This window comes from Alosa alosa, chromosome 1, assembly GCF_017589495.1.
Source record: "Alosa alosa isolate M-15738 ecotype Scorff River chromosome 1, AALO_Geno_1.1, whole genome shotgun sequence".
Classification (NCBI taxonomy): domain Eukaryota; kingdom Metazoa; phylum Chordata; class Actinopteri; order Clupeiformes; family Clupeidae; genus Alosa; species Alosa alosa.
This window is the reverse complement of record NC_063189.1, coordinates 35,829,788-35,852,287: the sequence shown is the minus strand read 5'-3', so window position 1 is coordinate 35,852,287 and position 22,500 is coordinate 35,829,788. Positions and strand designations below refer to the sequence as shown.

At 48.5% G+C, this 22,500-nt stretch overlaps 1 protein-coding gene across 1 annotated transcript in view; it reads left to right on the top strand.

Annotated features, from left to right (window-relative positions):
- tenm3 (teneurin transmembrane protein 3) overlaps positions 1–22,500 on the top strand; it is a 212,130-nt gene that overhangs the window by 127,653 nt on the left and 61,977 nt on the right. The window contains 8 exon segments of the mRNA XM_048239387.1: positions 3,283–3,497; positions 4,863–5,070; positions 6,867–6,968; positions 7,136–7,330; positions 10,277–10,477; positions 14,139–14,324; positions 20,334–20,360; positions 21,417–21,440. Coding sequence (XP_048095344.1) covers positions 3,283–3,497; positions 4,863–5,070; positions 6,867–6,968; positions 7,136–7,330; positions 10,277–10,477; positions 14,139–14,324; positions 20,334–20,360; positions 21,417–21,440 — 1,158 coding nt within the window.

Genomic DNA, 22,500 nt, shown 5'->3' with positions numbered 1-22,500 from the left:
ACCTGCGCACTGGATGGATTAGAACGCGGCCGCACCGACTTAAGCCAAAGTCATCAGGAGAGCAAGAAATGCTGTTGGAATACATTACAACCTGAGTGCAATTGAGACAGAAAAACAGACCAACACACACACACACACACACACACACACACACACACACACACACACACACAGACACACACACGCACACAAACGCACAATTATCCTTCCTTACATTCAGACTTGGTTGAAATTCCCCAGACAAATAGCAGACAGGAAAAGATTAGAACCCTGAGAGAGTGTGTGTGTACAGTATGTATTTAGTGTGTGTGTGTGTGGGGGTGTAGTTCAAGAGAAGGGGTGAGAGAGAGGAGAGAGATGTTTAGTTTTCTAATGAGGTTATCAGTCACAAGGTCCTTTGTTTTGCTAAGAGCTAGCCCCAGTCCAGGACATGGTTAGCTGGCCTGAGTAAGGCAATGTTATCCAAATAGTGCATAGCTCTCCCAGCACTGCCTACCATTCAGCCTGCAGCTAGCAGCTCGTATATCACCATTCCAGGTCAATAGCTCAGAGATTGCAGCTAACGGATTACGAGTCATAACTTATCGCAGGGTCCCATGCTACTCTTGTTTTTCATATTTTGTCCTTGGCGTAGCTGCACGATATCCACTCTGTATTGATTATGTTCATTTTTAAAGGTATATGTGTGTACTTATTTTACTTCAGCACAAATCGAGTGCAGAATTTCATGTTCACAAAACTGTAGAGCGTACAGTATTTCCCCCTACAGCGAGGAGTTTCTCTCCCTCATATGCACACACACACACACACACACACACACACACACACACACACACACACACACACACACAGCCACAATGGAGACTCGCTTGCCAATAAAAGTAGCATTAGTACGGCTGAACAGATGGTTGACACAGGTGAGACTAAATCTCTGATTAAACAAAGAGATAGCCTGTGCGAGGGAGGAGGGAAAATGGAGAGAGAAAGAGTGAAAAATGAAAACGAGTCCCTTCCAGAGAAAGGAAACAAGACCCCCAAACTGGAATTACCCATAAAACCCAGGCACCAATGAGTACAGCCGTTGAGCGCCAGATCGACCTGCCAGATCGACCAATCACAGGCAGCTCCTCTGGTTCTCGTGTTTCGGCCTGGACGGTCCCGCACTCACCCGCGGCCCTCACTGGCACTCAGGGCCAGGCCTCGCCCGCTGGTGCCAACTGACGGCGTTGGGCACAGGGCTCCTTGCGGGTCCGTTAGTACTGCCAATCGGTGTGCAGCGCAGATGGTGGTGCCGGTGGTGCCGTATGGAAATATGAAGGGAGGGGGACTAGAGCACCCACAGGCTGGTTCTATTAGGAAACAACTGAGCAAAGTCTGGCTTTTAATTAATGTCTACCCCACACACACACACACACACACACACACACACACACACACACACGCACACACACACACACACACACACACGCACACACAAACACTCCCACCCCCTACCCAAGCTCACACTCTGATGCATCAGATCTGCCGATCTCAGAGTCTCGCGGTTAAGGCCTGGCATAACAGGGCCTCACCCACAAATGCACTTCTGAAATAATTAATGGCATATTAAGTCCAGCTGGTCACCATTAGCGACCATATGATCTCACTCCCCAGCTTCGCGTGCGCTCTCCAGTTTAAGAGAGGCCCTTTTTTTGAATGCGCCGCAGTGCCAGTGGAGAGGCTATTGTGCGGCTGCCGCTGCACAGAGTGTCGCATGTGCTGCATGCGTGCGTCATGTCTAGACACGCTGCGGTCCGGAAGCCCTTTGTGCGCTGCACCGGGGGATCCAGTTTCAATGCACTGGCCAGCCCCCCGAGCGCAGGACGCCACAGCGAGCCAACAGGTAGAATCCGCTTGCGCAGCCTTTCTTTCTTCAATATTAATTTGGCATCGCACCCGGAGTCCCTCTCTAGTCACAGGTCACCGCTGAGACAGGGCGGTCTTTTAATTTAGCAGAACAGGAGGCGATAATTTGCCACAAGGAGGAAAAAATGGAAGATCCAGACATTTTTTTGTTTCTCGCTCTCACTTGACATTGTTGCCAAGATTTTGTTTCTTCTTCTTCCTTCCTGCTTCTTTATTCCTTCTTAATGCCGTGCTGGTATAGTTCTTAATGCAGTCCGTGCTGGTATAGTTCTTAATGCCGTGGTGGTATAGTTCTTAATGCAGTCCGTGCTGGTATAGTTCTTAATGCAGTCCGTGCTGGTATAGTTCTTAATGCAGTCCGCTGGTATAGTTCTTAATGCCGTGCTGGTATAGTTCTTAATGCAGTCCGTGCTGGTATAGTTCTTAATGCAGTCCGTGCTGGTATAGTTCTTAATGCAGTCCGTGCTGGTATAGTTCTTAATGCAGTCCGTGCTGGTATAGTTCTTAATGCAGTCCGTGCTGGTATAGTTCTTAATGCAGTCCTGGTATAGTTCTTAATGCAGTCCGTGCTGGTATAGTTCTTAATGCAGTCCGTGCTGGTATAGTTCTTAATGCAGTCCGTGCTGGTATAGTTCTTAATGCAGTCCGTGCTGGTATAGTTCTTAATGCAGTCCGTGCTGGAATATTTTTTAATGCAGTCCGCCCTGGTATATTGCTTAGTCGTTAATTCATTGTGCACGTGTTGGAGTGGGGAGTTAGGGTGGGTATTGGGAGCAGCATTGTCGGAGGGGAGGAGGATTGGCGGAGCACACATTAATAGCAGTGCCCTGGGAGATGGCTATCAGGTGGACGAGCGGCGCATTAAAATAACCTGATTTGCCACGCCGAGTCTCCGTCTGATCTACACAGGCAGATTAGACCACTAATGCCCATGAACATGCACGGCCATGGACCAGGAGCTACACTCAGCACTAGCTGTAGTAGTGTGTCAGCGCCAGAGGAAATTACACACACACACACATACACACACACACACATGCTCACACACACACACACACATGCTCACACACACACACACACACACACTCACATATTCGCATACAAACTGTACAGTTTAGCCTAAATGGCTTGACACGAATGGTGCATGCTTGCCATATATATATGTGTATATATATCTGAGAATCTGTGAAGCATGTATATGAATAAGCTCCCGTCATAACCAGCTTACAAACTCATTGTCTCCTCACAGCTCTCTCTTTTCCACTCGATTTGTCACATCCTCCATTTCCTGAAATAATTATCTCAGGAGTTTAACCCCTTCTCCTCTCTCTCTCTCTCCTCTCTCTCTCTCTCTCTCTCTCTCTCTCTCCCTCTCAGGTAAACTGGGCGTGTTTCTACAGGAGAACAACACCATAGACACGGGAGAGGTGGACGTGGGCCGCAGGGCAGTTCAGGACGTTCCTCCGGGAATGTTCTGGCGTTCCCAGATCTTCATCGACCAGCCACAGTATCTCAAGTTCAACATCTCGGTGCAACGCGACGCCTTGGTCGGGGTCTACGGCCGCAAAGGCCTACCGCCCTCTCACACGCAGGTATGTGTTAAGGACCACCACAACCATGCTGACCGCCCCACAACACACGGCACGTTCCCTTCACATCCTCCCCTCACCTGGGGGAATGCAGCAGCTCATGTCTTGGTGAAAATCCTCAGCATCCTCCCCTCCTCTGTATTCTGTCACCCACACGGAACTAAAATTTTGCTCAGAATCCATCCATCCCTCTATCCTTTCCTCTATCCATCCATCCATCCATCCATCCATCCATATGCAGGGCTTGAAAACAGTCCCAGACTCCAGCGGGACCCAGGCCTGTTCCGTCTCCCATCTTTCCCCCATAGTGGAAGTTCCCCCATCATTTCTAAAAGGCAGCAGGCAGGAAGTAAACATGTGTGGAGTGGTGGCTCCGCTGCGCTCCTGCACAATGGTGCTCAAGGGCAGAGGCGGAGAGCTCGGTCCAGCTCCAGATGAAAGAGGCGCTGCCTAATGGAGGTAATTGGCAACAGAGGTCCCCACAATGGGAGTCAATACCGCGCGCTGCACTCTGATTCCTTCTTTCAACGCCGCCGTCCGATGAATCGATACGGTGCCTTGCAGGGGCCAGGAAGCGTGTTGGAGCTGTGAAATTTTAACTGGTGCGAGAGAAAGGGGGACAGGCAAGGACAAAGGGCCACAGTGGCGTGACGTAGAAAGAAAGAGATAGAAAGAAAGAGACAAGAGTGTGAAAGGAAGAAAGAGAATGAAAAAAAGAAAGGAAATAAAGAAAGAAAGAAGGAACAAAAAGAGGAAAGAAAAAAGACCTTGCGCTAGCTGTGATAGGAGCCGACACACTCGTGTGTCTCTTTTTCATCCAATCGTCAGAGGTCTGCATTCTCTTATTGATGCAGTGAAGAACACCTACTTAAAGAAGGGTCTTGTGATGCCAGATTATGGCCCTTGAGTTGTGAAAATGAGCTGGCAAGGGCCTTGAGACACACTGAAATGTTGCAAATAGTGGGAAGGCCCTCAGAGTGCATTAGTGCTAAACATCGCTGCTTAGGTTTCAAAAGCTTTCATGTAGGGCTTGTGTGCCATTTGTCAGGTGTCCTATTGCTGTCAGATCGCTGGCGTTGTTATTCGGCACTCTTCTCATGTAATTAAGCGAGTTGGTTTGATCCAGGGTGTCATATCCTCTCATATCCCCTGGAAACACTTCACTGTGTGGAATGTCTGTACAGCAAAAGGAACACATGTACAGCAAATGAATGGGCTCTGACTACCATAACTGTGTGGTTGATTTAGCTCCATATGACACTTTGCTCAATGCCCTCTTTGCATAAGCCATAATATCTGACAGCAGGAAGTTGTAAACAGTAAATTTGGATATGATATTTTAACGTTGTGTGTGTGTGTGTTTGACAGTATGACTTTGTGGAGCTGCTGGATGGCAGTCTGCTCATCACCAAGGAGAAGCGCAGTCTGCTGGAGATGGAGGGTGCACGACGGGCGCGCTCGGTGAATTTGCACGAGGCCGGATTCATCCGCTTCCTGGACTCGGGCACCTGGCACATGGCCTTCTACAACGACGGCAAGAACAACGAGCAGGTCTCCTACAACACCATCGTCATAGGTAAGTGTGTGCTTGTGTGTGTGTGTGTGTGTGTGTGTGTGTGTGTGTGTGTGTGTGTGTGTGTGTGTGTGTGTGTGTGTGTGTGTGTGATGTACACAGTCTCTGTGTACATCTGTCATACTCTTGTGATACTCTAGACATTATTACTCTGTCTGAGACCTCACACACACATACATACACACATGGTCACACATGTAATGAGAATATTGATGAGAGTATTCATATTGCAGTGCCTTCACTATTCTCACATACAGAATGCCCTTAAGCTTTCAAATGACAAATAAAGCACAAATAGAAATCACAGAGAGAGGGGGGATCTAAATTGCCTACTGTACATGAAGCCCAAGGGAGCAGGCAGTGTAGAGTAGAGTTTATAAGTTGATATACCGTAAAGCAGGGGTTCTCAAAGTTTTGATTGATGAGTGCCAATTCAGGAACCCAACATTGAACTGAGGGCCGCCAAAGGGGCGGGTTGTGGGGGGGAGAAAAAAAAAACCTGGAAAATAAATCCCATTTGTAATCATTTTAATGACCAGGTTGCATCTCTACCATTTCTATTTATTGCATTAAACACATTTTAATTCACAACTGAGGCTAAACCTGGCAATACTTGTGAAAATCTTAAGAGAAATTGCAATGCACACACAATCTCTACCCTCAACAGACAAATGTGGGATATAACAGTCCTGTGTGGAGTCCATTTCAATTGCAAGCTTATTTAGAACAAACAAATCTCAGTGGGCCTTGCTTATTATCAGCATAGGCCTTATTCAGGGCCAATTCCAGCTACCAAAGCACCACAGGAAAACCTGACGGCCACTAAACACCACTAAACGGAGATTCATTCTTTTCAAAGCACACAGTACAGTTGTACAGTTTAACAGTTTTACAGATGTTATCAGATGTTATCGCGGGCCGCCAGAAATGTTTCCGCGGGCCGCCATTGGCCCCCGGGTCGCACTTTGAGAACCTATGCCGTAAAGCATCATCGATTTCCACTGTGCAGTGCAGTGCTGAAAGGAGTTTGGTGTGTGAAAGTTTGGTGCATGTCTGTTTGTGCGATTTAGTGTGTGTGTCTGTGTGTATGTGCATGTGTTTGTTTGTGTGTGTGTGTGCGTGTTGAGCTGTATAAATAAAAAAAACAGCTCAATTCAGTCTCTCTTGTATTGTGTATAGTGTGGGTATGTGTGTGGGTGTGTGTAAACAGACATGTCTGTGGGTGTGCCCACAGGTTCATCAGAAAGCGTGAAAAGGCCAATTTATATTCTGCAAGTCTGTGTCTGCATCCCTGTGTGTATATGTGGGTGTGGGTTTGTATGTGGGTGTATGTATGTGTGAGTGCAAGCTTGTGTGTGTGTGAGTGTGTGTGAACGTGTGTGTGTGTGTGTGTGTGTGTGTGTGTGTGTGTGTGTGTGTGTGTGTGTGTGTGTGTGTGTGTGTGTGTGTGTGTAGTCATGGGCAGGGGTGTGTGGATGATAATTGGCCATGATAATCCTGTGATTGGTTCATTAGGGGAGAGCAGGCAGCCACAGGTTTGCCATAATCAAGCATCTGCTCCAACTATAATTACAGCATGAGAAGAGAAAGACTAGAAGAAGTTAAACACAGAAAAATAAGATAGAGAGAAACAGCGAGAGAGAGAGATGGGGAGGTGACACAGCCGTTAATTTACAGAATCTGCCTCCTCAATTAGCAGTCTCTTTCTCTCCCTCCCTCTTTCTCCCTCTCTTTTGCTCTCCTCCTCTCCCTCCCTCTTTCTCTGCTTCTTTCCCCACTGTCCTCTTTCCCATCCACAGATTCCGTCACCGAATGCCCTCACAATTGCCATGGAAACGGAGACTGTCGATCTGGAACGTGCCATTGTTTCCCAGGTTTCCTTGGACCTGATTGCTCAAGAGGTACAATCCATCACTCTCTTTCTCTCTGTCTGTCTCTTTTCACACACACACACAGACACACACACACACACACACACACAAACACACACACAAACGTATTGATAAAAGAACACGTTGTGTTGTCTTTGCTCTAGTTCTCACTAGTCCATTCTTGTCTCTGCTTCCAGCTGCCTGCCCCGTGCTGTGCAGTGGCAATGGTCAGTACTCTAGGGGGCGCTGTCTGTGCTACAGTGGCTGGAAGGGCACCGAGTGTGACGTGCCCAGCAACCAGTGCATTGACGTCCACTGTGGCGGCCACGGGATCTGCATCATGGGCACCTGCGCCTGCAACACGGGCTACAAGGGAGACAACTGCGAGGAGGGTGAGAGTGAGAGAAAGAGAGTGAGAGAGAGAGAGAGAGAGAGTATGTGTGAGAGAGAAAGAGAGTGAGAGAGAAAGAGAGGGTGAGAGAGAGAGTATGTGTGAGAGAGAGAGATTACATGTATAAAAGCTCCTTTCCTTAAAGTGTTACAAAAACACATCACATTATTCAAGACAGTTCTTTCATCGGCATTTTGTATAAACAGTGCCACTCCCTCATCACTTTGCTAAAGTGAAATCCTTATTTAAACACCATTTTATCTCAAACATCACTCTATTGCCTTTAATTTAGCAGCATTCACATTCCAGTCTTATCCTTAATGCAACCAAAGACCTTAAGCAGATTTATCATAATAATCGTTTGCTCAAGGCTGAGACTTCTAAATAGCTTACTTTCCCAGAGCAACCCAAACACACTCCGAATGGGCGCAAGTTAATGTTGTCATTGAATGGGAAAAGGTCAAAGCAAGACTGTCACCACCAACACCGTTTAGTATAGCACTGTATGTCTTGGAAAGGGACTAGCCTGAGCCTCTGTGGGATCCTTTGGGAAATGATCTCCTTTAAGGCACTAAAGCACAGCAACTTCAGTGAGGTGGCATTTGGAAATGATTTGCAGAATCCTCCAAGACAGACGGAGAGAAAGGAAGGACAGAGAGAATGCAAGAGAGGAGTGGAGTGAAATGGCTTTGCTGTAGTGTCAGGGTCTGCGGCGTCTGAACCAGAGCTGGAGTATTAATGTCTGGAGGCTTATTGTGGGAGAGTTCATAAGTTCACGGCTCCTTTGTTGTTGAGGGGTTTCTTTTTTCCTTTCTTTGATTCCAGTCTGGGAGTCTGTCCCCTCTCTCAGCTATCTTTGACACATTCTTCCCAAAGTGGCTCACTCTCTCAGAGCCACGGCACAGTCTCACAGGTTCACAGTTCGCTCCACAGAGAGTCGTACAGATTCCAGAACCCGAGCCCTACAGCTCTGTTGGAGCATGGTGTGCCGAGCCAAGATGCAGCAATGCAATGCAGCACAGCACAACACAGCACAGAGCAGCACAGCACAACACAACACAGAGCAGCACAGCACAACTCAGCACAGAGCAGCGCAGGGCACAGCACAGCACAACAAAGCACAACACAGCACAGAGCAGCACAGCACAACACAACACAATACAGCACAGAGCAGCACAGCACAACACAGCACATAGCAGCACAGCAGTACGCGGGCCTGGGATGTCAGGAGGGGGCTGGGCTCTCAGCCTCCGCACCACCGCAACCTTCTTCCAGCCCTCTGCATTGGGTTACTCTGTCAGAGTGCGGCGGGATCGCATGTCCCAAACCTGTCCGGCGACGAAAAAGCACCGAGGTCACACTGAGCTGCATCGATCGCTTTTTTTTTTTTTCGCCCCTTTACCAAGACACCTTTAACGCTTGCGCCACCGAGAGTGGGCCCACCGCTCCCCAACCCACACGGCTTCATCTCGCATCATATCCTGTCTTCACACGGCGAAGGAGAGGAGTCGCTGTGACAGGGCGAGGGAGAGAGGCGAGGGGCAACGCGATCCTTCAAGCTCATCTTTCCCTCCCTCCCTCGCTCCCTCGCTTCCTAATGAAGGAGGAGAAAGTCACGTCCTGCAGGCATCAAAGGCTCTTTTCTTTTCCCCCAAGACGCTTTTACATCATCATCCCTTCTTCTCTTTCCTGCTTGTCCCGGCTTCTTTCCCTTTGCCAGGCCTTGATTGCTCACCATCCCCGCAATAATCATTAAGTCAGGAGTTAATAGTTCAATATTCCAGAAACAATTGCTATTCTCTACTTCACAGAGCAAATAATTGCATTGATGTTCCTATTGATATGGCAGTTCCGCAGGGCCGACACTGTCTCCAGTGTTTGGCATTCTGGCCAGGCCATTTGGAAAGAAAAGGCCAGATTAGAATTGATTTTCCTCGCGTCGACTGATTAGCTTAAATTAGCTCGGCATGTATTGTAGCGTATACACACACTGCAGCCGAGCCGAGGAAACCAAGCGTCGCGTCACGTCAGTGCCAACAACCAGCTCCTGCGCCGCTCCGCTCCACTCCGTCGGGGATGGACCGAAGAACGATCTAATCACTGCCAGCCAGAAGCATTGATTAGTTTCTGGCTTCATCTACGCACACACACACACACACACACACACACACACACACACACATAAGCCTACACATATAGTCGCACAAACATAGACATGCATGCAAAGGATAATCAAATGCACATCTATATCCATCCAGCCCAATGTAATTAAGTGCGATGAGATTCCATTGTGGTGCCTGTGGGTGTGATCATGGGATCCATGTCTCCGAGTGAATACATTGATTAATTTGCATCATTTCTAAAACAATCACCGGAGCGAGGAGGCTACATCACCCTCAGTCCTCCTGGGGATGACTTCCTCCCGAGCACACAGGGGAAGATATGTGTAATTACACACTGGCCTGGACACACACACACACACACACATACTGTACACACACACACACTCACACACACTTTTCCAACATCAGTCAGCCACTGTTTGAATGCTCTGTTCCTGTCACTGAAAACCAGGGCAGCAACAGGCGTTCCCTGTTTTGCTGAGGCTCGTCCTGGAGGCTCAGTGTCTGCGGCTGCCTCCCAGCAACAATGCCCGGGCTGACAGGACTGGGTCAGCGCTGCCCGCACCGCACTGCACCGCACCGGAACAGCCCCGTGTAAAATATACCTGTCCGCTATCGAGCCCAGACAATGCAACAAAGAGCCAGCAGACAAAGACTACTGTGTTGGAACACAATGACAGACGGATCTGACTGACCTTCTGTCCTTCTGTCCTCTCTCACTCGCTCTTTCTCTTTCATTCTCCCTCTCTCTCCCCCGTCTCTCTCTCTCTCTCCCCCTCTCTCTCTCTCTCTCTCTCCCTCTCTCTCTGTCTCTCTCTCCGCAGTGGACTGCCTGGACCCCACCTGCTCAGGACATGGCATGTGCATCCACGGCGAGTGCCACTGCAACCCAGGCTGGGGCGGCACCAGCTGCGAGATCCTCAAGACCATGTGCCCGGACCAGTGCTCGGGCCACGGCACCTACCAGACTGAGAGCGCCACCTGTGCCTGCCATGCCAACTGGAGCGGGCCCGACTGCTCCATCGGTATGCCACCACCACCCACCACCAACATCCCCCTACACACACACACACACACACACACACACACACACACACACACACACACACACACACACACCTTCCACACCTCCTACCTATGCCACTTGGCTCCAGCTGTCTCTCAGGCATTGAGTAGGACTAGCAGTGGTCCAGGCATTGAGTAGGACTAGCAGTGGTCCAGGCATTGAGTAGGACTAGCAGTGGTCCAGGCTTTGAGTAGGACGAGCAGTGGTCCAGGCTTTGAGTAGGACGAGCAGTGGTCCAGGCCTTGCTCCTGTTGCTGGGTAATCTGTGATGTTCTGTTGGGTGATGGGGAGATGATTGGAATGTGCAGAGCTCTGGTTGAGTGGAATGATTGGATCATTTAAGTTCACTGTTACCAAGGGGACCATGAGCAGGACGATTCATCTGCTTTATAACTACATCGGAGAACATTCCATTTGAGGATTCGCACTCCCAGAACTCAATGATATGGAGAAAAAGAAAGAACATAAGTAAGAGAGAGAGAGAGAGAGAGAGAGTGATGAGAGGGAGAATATACATGTATGCAAATGGGACATTCTGTGCAGATCGTTTTGTATGGTTTGGCTTGCAGATTGAAGCAACAAAACAAGAATTGCCTGTCATGGGAGTATGTGGCCCAGTGTATTATAATGCAACCCCCAACCCCAACACACCCCGTCTGCACAGATGATGCCAAATGCCTACATGTAGATGCCAAATCATGCATATAATGGAAGGGTAAGGCCCCCTATATAATGCATAACACACATCGTCCCTCCAAAACAGAAACCTGCTGACTCTACCCCTCGCATCCACACTACACTCTGCATGCTCTGCAGTCCCCGTCACACATACACACACATACACACACACACACATACACACACACCCCTGTCTTTCAGCGCTGCAGCCCTGCTACCCTCCATAGCTCTCCACACATCCCTCTACCCAGCTTGGAAGCTCTCACTCGCTCTGTCTTTCTCTCCTTCACTCTCTCTAGCTCTCTGTATCTTTTACTTCCTCCTCTTCTCTCTCTCTCTCTCTCTCTCTCTCTCTCCTTCCTTCTGCCCCCACTCCCCACTGAATGTGCTGTCTGGGCTGAGAGGCGCTGTGTTGAGTTCTCTCTGTCTCCATGTCTGTCTCTCCCCAACTCTATTAATTAGCGATGTAATGCTGCTTCGTTTAGAGGTGTGCTAATTAATGCTCAGAGAGGGGGAGAGGCTGGCTGTGGCACTGTGTTAAAAGCAGATAAACGCCTTTTGCATGGAATGAAAAATTGATCAGATCGATTGGGTCTCCTACCAGCGCCAGGCTAATATTAAAACAGCCCTGAGAGGCTGGGAATAGCAACTGCTGCCAAGACTGACAGAGAGAGGGGGAGAGGGGGCGAGAGAGAGAGAGAGAGAGAGAGAGGAGAGGGAGGGGAGAGGAGAGGGAGGGAGGGTGCGAGTGGATGTTTTTCATTCAGCCTTTACTTCGCATGACCTATTGCAATAAACGTTGGTGTTTGCAAGGGCAGCTTGACCATGGATGGGTGGAGAGAAGAAAATAGCACTACAGAGGCAGTATTGGAATGATGTCAGAGAGAGTGTGAAAGGGAAGTGAGAGAGAAGGAGAGAGAGAGAGAGAGAGGGAAAGGGAGACGGAGAGAGGATAAAATGTTGTGCAGAGAGAGTAGGGGAGAAGTAATCCTGCCTGCCACACTTCAGTGGAGAAAGCCACAGATGCACTGGCTGAACAGAAAGCTTGTTTAGGTGTGTGTATTGGTGTATTTGTGTGTGTGTGTGTGTGTGTGTGTGTGCTTAGTGTATTTGTGTGTGTAGGGTGGAGGAGTATATTTGTTTATGTGTGTGTACGGTGTACCCTTTCATACATGACATACAGTACACACACTACAGCACTCTGCCAACCTAACTCCTGCTTTCCACATAGACTCCCAAATGCACACAGACCCTCACTCACACACACACACACACACACACACACACACACACTGAGACACAGACACACACTGAGACACGCGCAGCAGAAGTGATGTGCGTGGCCAGTCTCTAGCTACCTGTGGTCTCTCTAATGGCAGCACACTGCAGGGGACAGAGTCTAATGGGACATAATGCAGACACCTAGCACACCTAGTCTCACCTGAGGTCAGACCACCACAAACACACTGGCAGAGTGGAGACAGGAGAGAGAGAGAGAGAGAGAGAGATGTAGAGAGAGCGAGAGAGAGAGAGAGAAAGAGAGAGAGGAGTGAGAGATGTAGAGAGACAGACAGAGAGAGAGAGAGAGAGAGAGAGAGAGAAGAAGAGGGAGTGAGAGATGGAGAGAGAGAGAGAAATAGAGAGAGAGAAGGAGAGGGAGTGAGAGATGTAGAGAGACAGACAGAGAGAGAGAGAGAAGGAGAGAGAAGAAGAGGGAGGGAGATGGAGAGAGACAGACAGACAGAGAGAGAGAGAGAAGGAGAGGGAGGGAGAGGTGGAGAAAGAGAAAGAAAGAGGGATCACATGGATCCCTGTGTGTGGAGAGAGTGGGGTTAGGAGAGGAGGCTACTGCGTCTGTGCTGTCAGTGAGAGCGTCTGTTGCTGGGCCCCGGCTGGCTTATGGTCAGTCACACAGTGGTCTGTCGCTCTCCAAAGCCACCTTGTCTGCACACAGCCATCTGCCCAAGAATTGAACAAAGGAACTACAGGACTTAACAAAATTTCACTCACACACACATGCACACATACACACACACACACACACCCTCAACCTGTGTATCTGAGACACGTGCACACATATAAACACACACTTATACACTCATACATTCACACACTCACACACACATGCACACATACACACACACACACACACACACACACCCTCAACCTGTGTATCTGAGACACGTGCACACATATAAACACACACTTATACACTCATACAGTACATTCACACACTCATCCACACACACACACAGCACCCTGTACTAGGTAATGCATTATGTATTCCTTCCCCAGCTTCATACACATCCTTTCAGAATATAATACACAAACAGTCTGCTGTCAGCAACAGCCCGCAGCATTCCTGTGTGTGTGTGTGTGTGTGTGTGTGTGTGTGTGTTTGTCTTACTGTGCTGGATTTCTGAGGAATGCTTTGGTGTAAAGTTCAGGGTGTCACCAACAATCACATCTCTGATCAACCACAAACACTCAGACCTCCTGTGCATGTGCACTTCACAAATCTTCACACTTCATAAATCTTTCATACACACACACACCCCAAACCCCAAATAAACATAAATGAATTCTACATAATACATCATAACACAAACACACACACCCAACAATTCCTACACACTCGACACAGACAGACACACACACACACACACACACACACACAGGGCAGAGGGTTGTCATTGTTATTAAGTGTTGTGTGAGGTGTGCCAGACAGGAAACCCATAGTCCATGAGAGGCCAAATAAGCCCTCTAGCTGCCCCTCACGGCGAGAGTATCCATCATGTGTAGTGACCACACAGGCCGCCTCATGGGCTACGTGATGCATGAAATGTGATGGCTTTTGACAAGCGTGGCCATGATCTAACCTCAACTCCCCTCTGTGTGTGTGTGTGTGTGTATGTGTATGTGTGTGTGTGTGTGTGTCACAGAGGTGTGTCCGATGGACTGCGGCTCCCACGGCATGTGTGTTGGGGGCGGCTGCCGCTGTGAGGAGGGCTGGACGGGTCCAGTGTGTGACGTGAAGGCCTGCCACCCCCGATGCACCGAGAACGGAGTGTGTAAGGACGGCAAGTGTGAGTGCAACCAGGGCTGGTCTGGAGAGCACTGCACACTCGGTAAGTGTTCTTCACACACGCACACACACACACACACACATCTTGAGCGCATCTTGATTAAGTAAACAAATACTTTGTTCACTCTCTCTCATTTTTATGAGTCTCTCTGGATTTATGTCCCCATTCCTCATACAAACACATGGATCCTCACACACACACACACACACACACACACACACACACACACACACACACACACACACATACAGTATATTCATTCATCCGTACTATTCAGAACACTCACATTATTGGCTGCACTTTCTCTTTTTTAAACACACGCACACACACACACACTCACAGTCATATTCCCCTTTTCTCCATAAATCCTTGATGCCTGTGACTGTGGGGGAGTGTGTGGTTGTTGTGGGTTTGCAGCAGGCCAGTCTTTGAGCTGCACTCGTTTGTTCCTCTCCCTTCATCCCTCCATCTTTTCATCTCTCTCTCCATCCTCTCTCTTCCTCTCGCATCCACTCTCTTCCTCCTGTCATCCTACTCTTTAGCCAGGCTTACCAGCAGGACCTCTGGGACGGCTTGAGTTACCTGTACCTTTGTGTGTGTGTGTGTGTGTGTGTGTGTGTGTGTGTGTGTGTGATGTTTTAGCAGGCTGTCTGTGTTAATCTTCTGCCCTTTGGCCACTATCAAACTTGTGACCTTTCAGTACCAACCAGTCATGCAGACGCAGGAAACCATAAAGCCTCGGAGTGTGTGTGCTTGTGTGTGTGTGTGTGTGTGTGTGTGTGTGTGTGTGTGTGTGTGTGTGTGGATGTGTGTGTGTGTGTGTGTGTGCATGTGTGTGTGTGTGTGTGTGTGTGTGCATGTGTGTGTGTGTAGGTGTGTGTGTGTGTGTGTATGTGTGTGTCTTTGTTAGCTCCTGCACAGCACCCTGATGGGCGCCTGGCTCACCTCGCCTCAGCTGGCCTGAGCACTAAGCTCTGAGTCCTGCCCTTTAAACAGTCCCCACCCCTCACACAAACACACACACACACACACACACACACACACACACACATACACAAACTACACAAACACATACATTCTGGTTTATCGCACTAAAACACAGTGTACACACACACACACACACACACACCTTGTCATGCCTCCACTCTCAGCCATTAGTTTTCTGTACTCATCAGCTAAATGCTAAACACAGCTCCTGAGGAGGAGGAGGCTGCTGGGAAGCAAAGGCCCAGCGCTCCAGCCTGGGTCCGTGTGTGTGTGCACGCTTTGCCTCGCAGCAGGCCAGAGCAAACGCTCAATTAGCCTTCACCAAGAAGTGTGGAGCGGGAGCCCTCATTATAGAGAGAGAGGGAGCCTCATTCACCTGGCCTGTGTTGCAGAGCCGCCCTTAATTTAGCGATTAATCAGCCTGTTAGCACGCTCACGCACACACACACACACATACACACAAGGTGCTTTGTTAACATCCCATCGTCTTAGAACAGACTGCCTCCTCTGCTTTGTAGAACTCAATTATCTCATTTAGGGCCTTGGTACAGTTAGATGAGCCGTGTGCACATAGCCACCATGATGGAGAGCTTCACTTGCTCTGCTCTGCTCAACTCCACCTGAGTGCACTCATTGTGATCTGCAGCAGGGCTGCTGGCAGCCACATAGAGGTTGGCCAGCCCAGGTCAGCAGGGGCATCCCTTTGCTTGTGTTGTTTTGTCCTCTAGAGCAGGCTTCTGTCCTTCACTTTGTGTTTGTGTGCTGTGTGTGTGTGTGTGTGTGTGTGTGTGTGTGTGTGGGGCTCTCATAAATCATACTTGTCAGCCTAAGATAAGGGTTGGGGGATGGGCTGGTTGACCTCTACATTGGGAAGGATAAAGCTGGTTAGGTTTTGGGGGTATCTTCTCCATTCCCTGCTCCACTAATGACCTGCACCTAGGGTGTGTAGATATCATCACCCACTCACCTAACCCTCCCCAACACACACACACACACACACACACACACACACACTCACACAATCATAATTATAATCATAACGGACACTGTGTTTTGTTTATGTAGTCCTATATAGTCCTAAAGTATATTCCATCAGCATTTCCATCTCAGGGCCTGACTCCTCCCACCCACCCACCGCTACCCCCCCACCCAACCCATCTGGTTTGGGTTTGATAACTGCACTCAACAACTACCCCCCCCCCCACCCCAACACAGACACAGACACACACACACACACACACATCTCACTACACCCAAATGAAAGAGCCACTCTACAGGAAGGGAAAGTGGTGGTGAAAAGAGAGAAAAGAGAAAGAGATGGATCAAAGTGAAATGAAGAGCAGTCATTTGGCTCTGTCTGTGAGAAGCACACACACACACACACACACACACATGCACTCACATACCATACGCACATGTACAAAAACGCATAAGGGTACACACACACTCCTGACTGAGGGTGGTTTAATGTTAATGTGATGGAGAGAGGGGAGAGGGCACAGCTGCCATCACTTACACAGGAGATGGCTGCCCAGTGGCCAACACATGCAAGTGTTTATGCAGCGCCTTTTGGACTGGTCTGCTCTCCTCTCCAGATCTCCGAAGGAAACGCACCGGAGACAGACAGACAGACAGAGGGGACGTACAAAAACAGAGAGAGTGAGAGAGGGAAAGAGAGAGAGAGAGAGAAGGAATCATTTTGTTTTCCAGTCACGTCCCACCTGCTGTCACTCTCATTTCAAACACACAACCAATGTGCCATGTATAATCCCCAGAGGAAAAAGCCAATAGTTTAGCAGATTGATCCAAGTCCAAATACCAGTATAAGAGCCCCCCCACACACACACACACACACACACACACACACACCACCAAAGCTCCAGTCAGTCTGTGGGTTGGAGCTCTCGTTCTCTCATCCTAGTGTAAATAGACAGGATGGGCAGAGATGAATGAGGCATCGTCTGCAGTAGTAAATCATTTACCTGAGAGAGAGCGACGCCTGTTTATACATCTTGAATAAACATGCGCACACACACACACACACACATACACAGTTTTCTGGTTTGTGGTGAATGGCTCATCAGAGGTTAAGCTTCTGAACTTCCAAATGATGGAGGGAATGAGAGGGCAGAGAGAGAGAGAGAGAGAGAAGATTGTGAGTCATGTTTACATTTATGTTGACGGCCTCAGTCTCTCATTCTGGTGTGGGGACAGGATCAGAGTAATTGGGAGCCAGTGGTGCAGCAGATGTATTTGTGTGAGTAGTTCACCAGAGTCAGGATCTTCCCTAACTACCAAGAAAAGGCCCCTGGCAATGTTCTCATCTGTGTATGGAAATGACTCTATGATTTGACTATGTCTGTCTGTGTGTGCACATGTGTGCGTGTGCATGTGTGGCTGTGTGCGTAAGTGTGTGCATGTGTGTATGTGTGTGCGTGTGTGTGTCTGTCTGTGAGTGTCTGTGTGCGTGAGTCTGTGCATGTGTGTGTATGTGTGTGCGAGTGTGTGTCTGTCTGTCTGTGTGTGTGTTGATGTGTGTGTGTGTCTGTGTGTGTGCGTGTATGAGTGTTCAAATTGGCCCCTCAGGCACGTTCTCCATACTCCTTACATGAAGCCTTTAAAAGGAGATTTTTACAGGCACGTTAAGATGGTTAAGATGGCAATGCCCCCTCCCCACCCCCCCACCCCACCTCTCCACCCCCGTAACGTAGCCAAGCAGCTCCAATCTCCAACACATTTACAGACCAATTACACACTTAAGGATTTCTCCACGACAAGGAGAGGCGTCAGAGCACGAGACCCCATCAGAGATCATTCATTCATTCATGCGCCGTGATTATTAATTAACACCAGACCCCCGCCAAGCACTGGGTTGCCATGGGAACAGGCCGAAAGAGGGGAAGACGGCCTCGTCTGAAGCGAGGCCTTAAGTGCTGGAGCTGACATGTTCTCTACATGAGAACCGCTCTCCGCCATTACAGCCCATGAGACACACACACACACACACACATGTATGTGCACTACTGCTGTAATTATGTGATGTTGATGTCCAAGTGAATCAGAGGCCTCAGTCATTAAAGACAGCACATATCTATGTGTAGCAAACCTCGCCCTTAAGCCAACAGGCTTTACAACATCAGCCACCTTTAAATGGGCAATTAAGATGATGTAAATCAATGTATATGACCACCACTTCTCTCTCTCCCACTGTCTCTCTCTCCCTCTCTCTCCCTCTCTCGCTTGCTCTCTCCCTCCCTCTCTCTGATTGAAGTGGCTGGATGTGGCTGGTAAGATTGCGTCCAGATTAATGGCACTTTAATCACGGCACTCACAATCAGTGCACATATAATGAAGCACTGATGTCCGTGAGGGCCTGATTAATTTTTCTCTTCCCTTCATTGTTCTCTCTCCATCTCTCTTTCTCTCTCTCTCCATCTCTCTATCTCTCCCTCTCTCTCTTTCTCTTTCTCTCTCTTTCATTCACACCCTCTCGTTCTAGCCCCCCTCCACCTCATTTTGCCTCTACTGCAAATCTACGCCACTCCTTCATACTTCTCTTGTTTCTTCTCCCTTCCTGTCTTTTCCCTGTCTTACCCTCCCTCCCCTGTCCCCCTCTCTTCCCTCGTTCCCCCTCTCTCTCTCTCTCTCTCTCTCTCTCTCTCTCTCTCTCTCTCTCTCTCTCTCTCTCTCTCTCTCTCTGACTCCCCTTGGCTCATATGTTCCCCCTCTCTCTCTCCAGTAATTAGTGTGCTAATGGCTGGCCTCTGAGTCAGGGTGCTGGGGTGACGGTGCGTGTTTTCCTAACCCGCCACCATCTAATGCTGCGCTGTACCGCACAGCACCGAGCCAGGCCGCCGCACTGCTCCCCAGAGGAGAGCCTCAACAACCTCCAGCTGTTACACACACACACACACACACACACACACACACACACACACACACACACACACACACACACACAGTTGAAAGTGCCTGGCCTAGCAACCCAAACACACACACACACACAGGCTTGCCCTATCAAATGCCGCATATGGTCATTGGTCATGTCTTTTCTTTTTCCTCTATAATCTCATACATTCTTAGGACCATACTCACACACACAAACACACACCCACATACAGTACACACACACACACACACACACACACACACACACACACATGCACTAGTACTCTCAAATGCCACATATGGTCAAATATGTCTTTTTCGTCTCCTCCTGTAGGCATCCCTTATGTGAACACACGTGCACACACACACACATACACACACACATAGTCACACACACAAACACACACACACAGATTTTTGGGGTTGGTGGGGGAGCTGTGTGTTGCCACAGTGAGTCACAGCCTGTGTGATGTTCCAGTGTCTCAGCATGGTTTCTGAACAGCAGTAAACGTGCAGGCAGAGCTTACATTGTGTGCAGTAGAGTAACGCACACACAGGACAACACTAAAGACCCACACCCACTGGTTTGGTCACACACACACACACACACACACACACACACACACACACACACACACACACACACACACACTCACTCTCTCTCAACTTTTTTCCATTTATTTTGTGGAAATGGAACATCACCTCTCAAAAGAACATTGTTAGTAAACCCAGAAACACAATGTTGTGTAAGTTGTTTAATCTCTATTGAGTATGGTGTGTGAGTCTGTGTGTGTGTGTTTGAGTCTGTGTGTGTGTGTGTGTGTGTGTGTGTGTGTGTGTGTGTGTGTGTGTGTGTGTGTGTGTGTGTCTGAGTCTGTCTCTGTGTGTGTATGTGTAGACATGAAAGCCACTCCCATCTCAACCTGCCAGCCTTGCTCAATTTATTTTTCTCTTTGTGTGTGTGTGTGTATATCTCTCTCACTGTCTGTCTGTGTGGGTGTGCGCGCGTGTGTGTGTGTGTCTCTGTGTATGTGTGTGTATGTGTGTATGTGTGTGTGTGTGTGTGTGTGTGTGTGTGTGTGTGTGTTTATATATTGTGAAAACCCAGTTCTGAAATGTGTGTTCTCCTCTTTTCTCTCCTCCTCTGTCCCTCTCTCCGTTTGTTTCCTTCTCAAGCTCACTCTTTGGATCCTTCAGTGAGAGGTACTGTGCTGTCTGTCCTCTTCCTCCTACACCCTGCTCCTGTACACTGTGGCCTGTCATCCTAATAACGCTTCTCTATCTAGTTTCTCTTATACCTATTTTGTGTGTCTGTTTGTTGGAGCTGCTTCTCTATATATATATACTGTATGTTATTGGCTAGACTGTTTTAAATCCTTGGCTCTGCTGGTTCGTTGGAGAACACACACATGCACACACATACACAAACACATACACACAAAACACACACACACACACACACACACACACACACACACACACACACACACACACACACACACACCCACACACACACACACACACACACACACACACACACACACACACACACACACACACGACACACACACACACACACACACACACACCGTAAACCCCAGACAGCCATAACTCAGCGTGTGTGATCGCTGTGTGTCAACCTTCCCGGTCTTACAAACAGTTGAGTTGGCTACAAACTCCTGGGCAGCTCTTCAAAGAATGTTCAGTCAATATTTTACTACACAGCCAAGTTTTTTGGATGTACTTTGCAGTGGTAGTGGTTGGCCCAAGGCAAGATAGCACACGTCATATGAGACTGGCAATATGAGCCCTTTTTGTGTAGATTTAGCAGTTTTTTACAGCTTTTACTTATGTTTTTTTGTGTGTGTTTGGTCATTTGCTTTGCTCGGTCCAGACAGATAGTGCATGTCATATTGTGGCCATTGCACATTGAAATCTTCTGTTCCTTTAATGAAATGAGCCCCGTGAGTGAGTGTGTGAAGAACTATGTGACCCTGACTCCTGAAGAATCTCAACACTCACGCAGTCTTCCACTAGCTTCTCTATTTCCCTCCATTCTTTTATTCTCTTTCCCTCTCTTTCTCCCTCTCTCTCTCTTCCTACCCCCCCCCCCCTCTCTGTATTTGTGTTTATCTTCACCTGCCGTTAGTGTGTTCTCCTGCCTCATCCTTGATGCAGCCTTTCTAGGTACTGAGGGCTTTTTTGTTGTTAATTTTCTTTTCCCAAATCTTCCTTCCTCCTCATTCCGCCCCATAATAGGAGAGAGTCTAGGAGGATATAAAGGTAATTCCTCCCTAAGTCCCAAGGAGATTGTTACAAGCAATTGCTCTCGACTTTTTCGTCTCTCTCTCTCTCTCTCTCTCTCTCTCTCTCTCTGTCTCTCTCTCTATCTCTCTCTCTCTGTCTCTCTCCCTCTCTCTCTCTCTCTTCCTCTCTTCTCTCTCTCTCTCCTTTCTCTCTGTGTGTGCCTGACCTTGCTGCTCTCACACGTTTGTCTTGAAGCACGGCGTAAATGTCTTTTCCAGCCCACCTTGTTTTCATTTGTGCTTCTTTTTTATTATCTACTTCTCTTCATTCTTGTCTGTCTATCTTTGCAGTCTCAGACATGTTCACACACACATATACACACATTCTCCCCCAGCCCATACACACACACACACACACACGAATGCACACACACATACAAACACAAAGACACATACACACAAGCCACCGGTTGGGAACTGTTGTGGTCTTCCATTCATCACATGTTGCTGGTAGCTGCTGCTGCTCTGCTTTTACTTGGCGGAATGTCACCACCTCTGTATAAAGTATAACAGTGGAGAGGTGCCCAAAAACTTCACCTGACCCCCCATAGCCCATATCCCCAACATCCACACCCCCATCCATAGCACATATCCCCAACATCTACACCCCCATCCATAGCCCATATCCCCAACATCTACACCCCCATCCATAGCCCATATAACATCTACACCCCCATCCATAGCCCATATAACATCTACACCCCCATCCATAGCCCATATCCCCAACATCCACACCCCCATCCATAGCCCATATCCCCAACATCCACACCCCCATCCATAGCCCATATCCCCAACATCCACACCCCCATCCATAGCCCATATCCCCAACATCTACACCCCCATCACCCAACTCCATCACCCACCCCCTACACACACACACACACACTCTCTACCTGGGCTCTCTGTATACTTTGTGCTGCTATTAAACTGTATCTGTATGTCTATCTCTCTTGATTGCTGTGGCTTCACATGAATGCAGTACGTTTCATCTTTCTTTTTCTGTTTTACTCTTACTTTTGACTTTATTTAATTTTCTT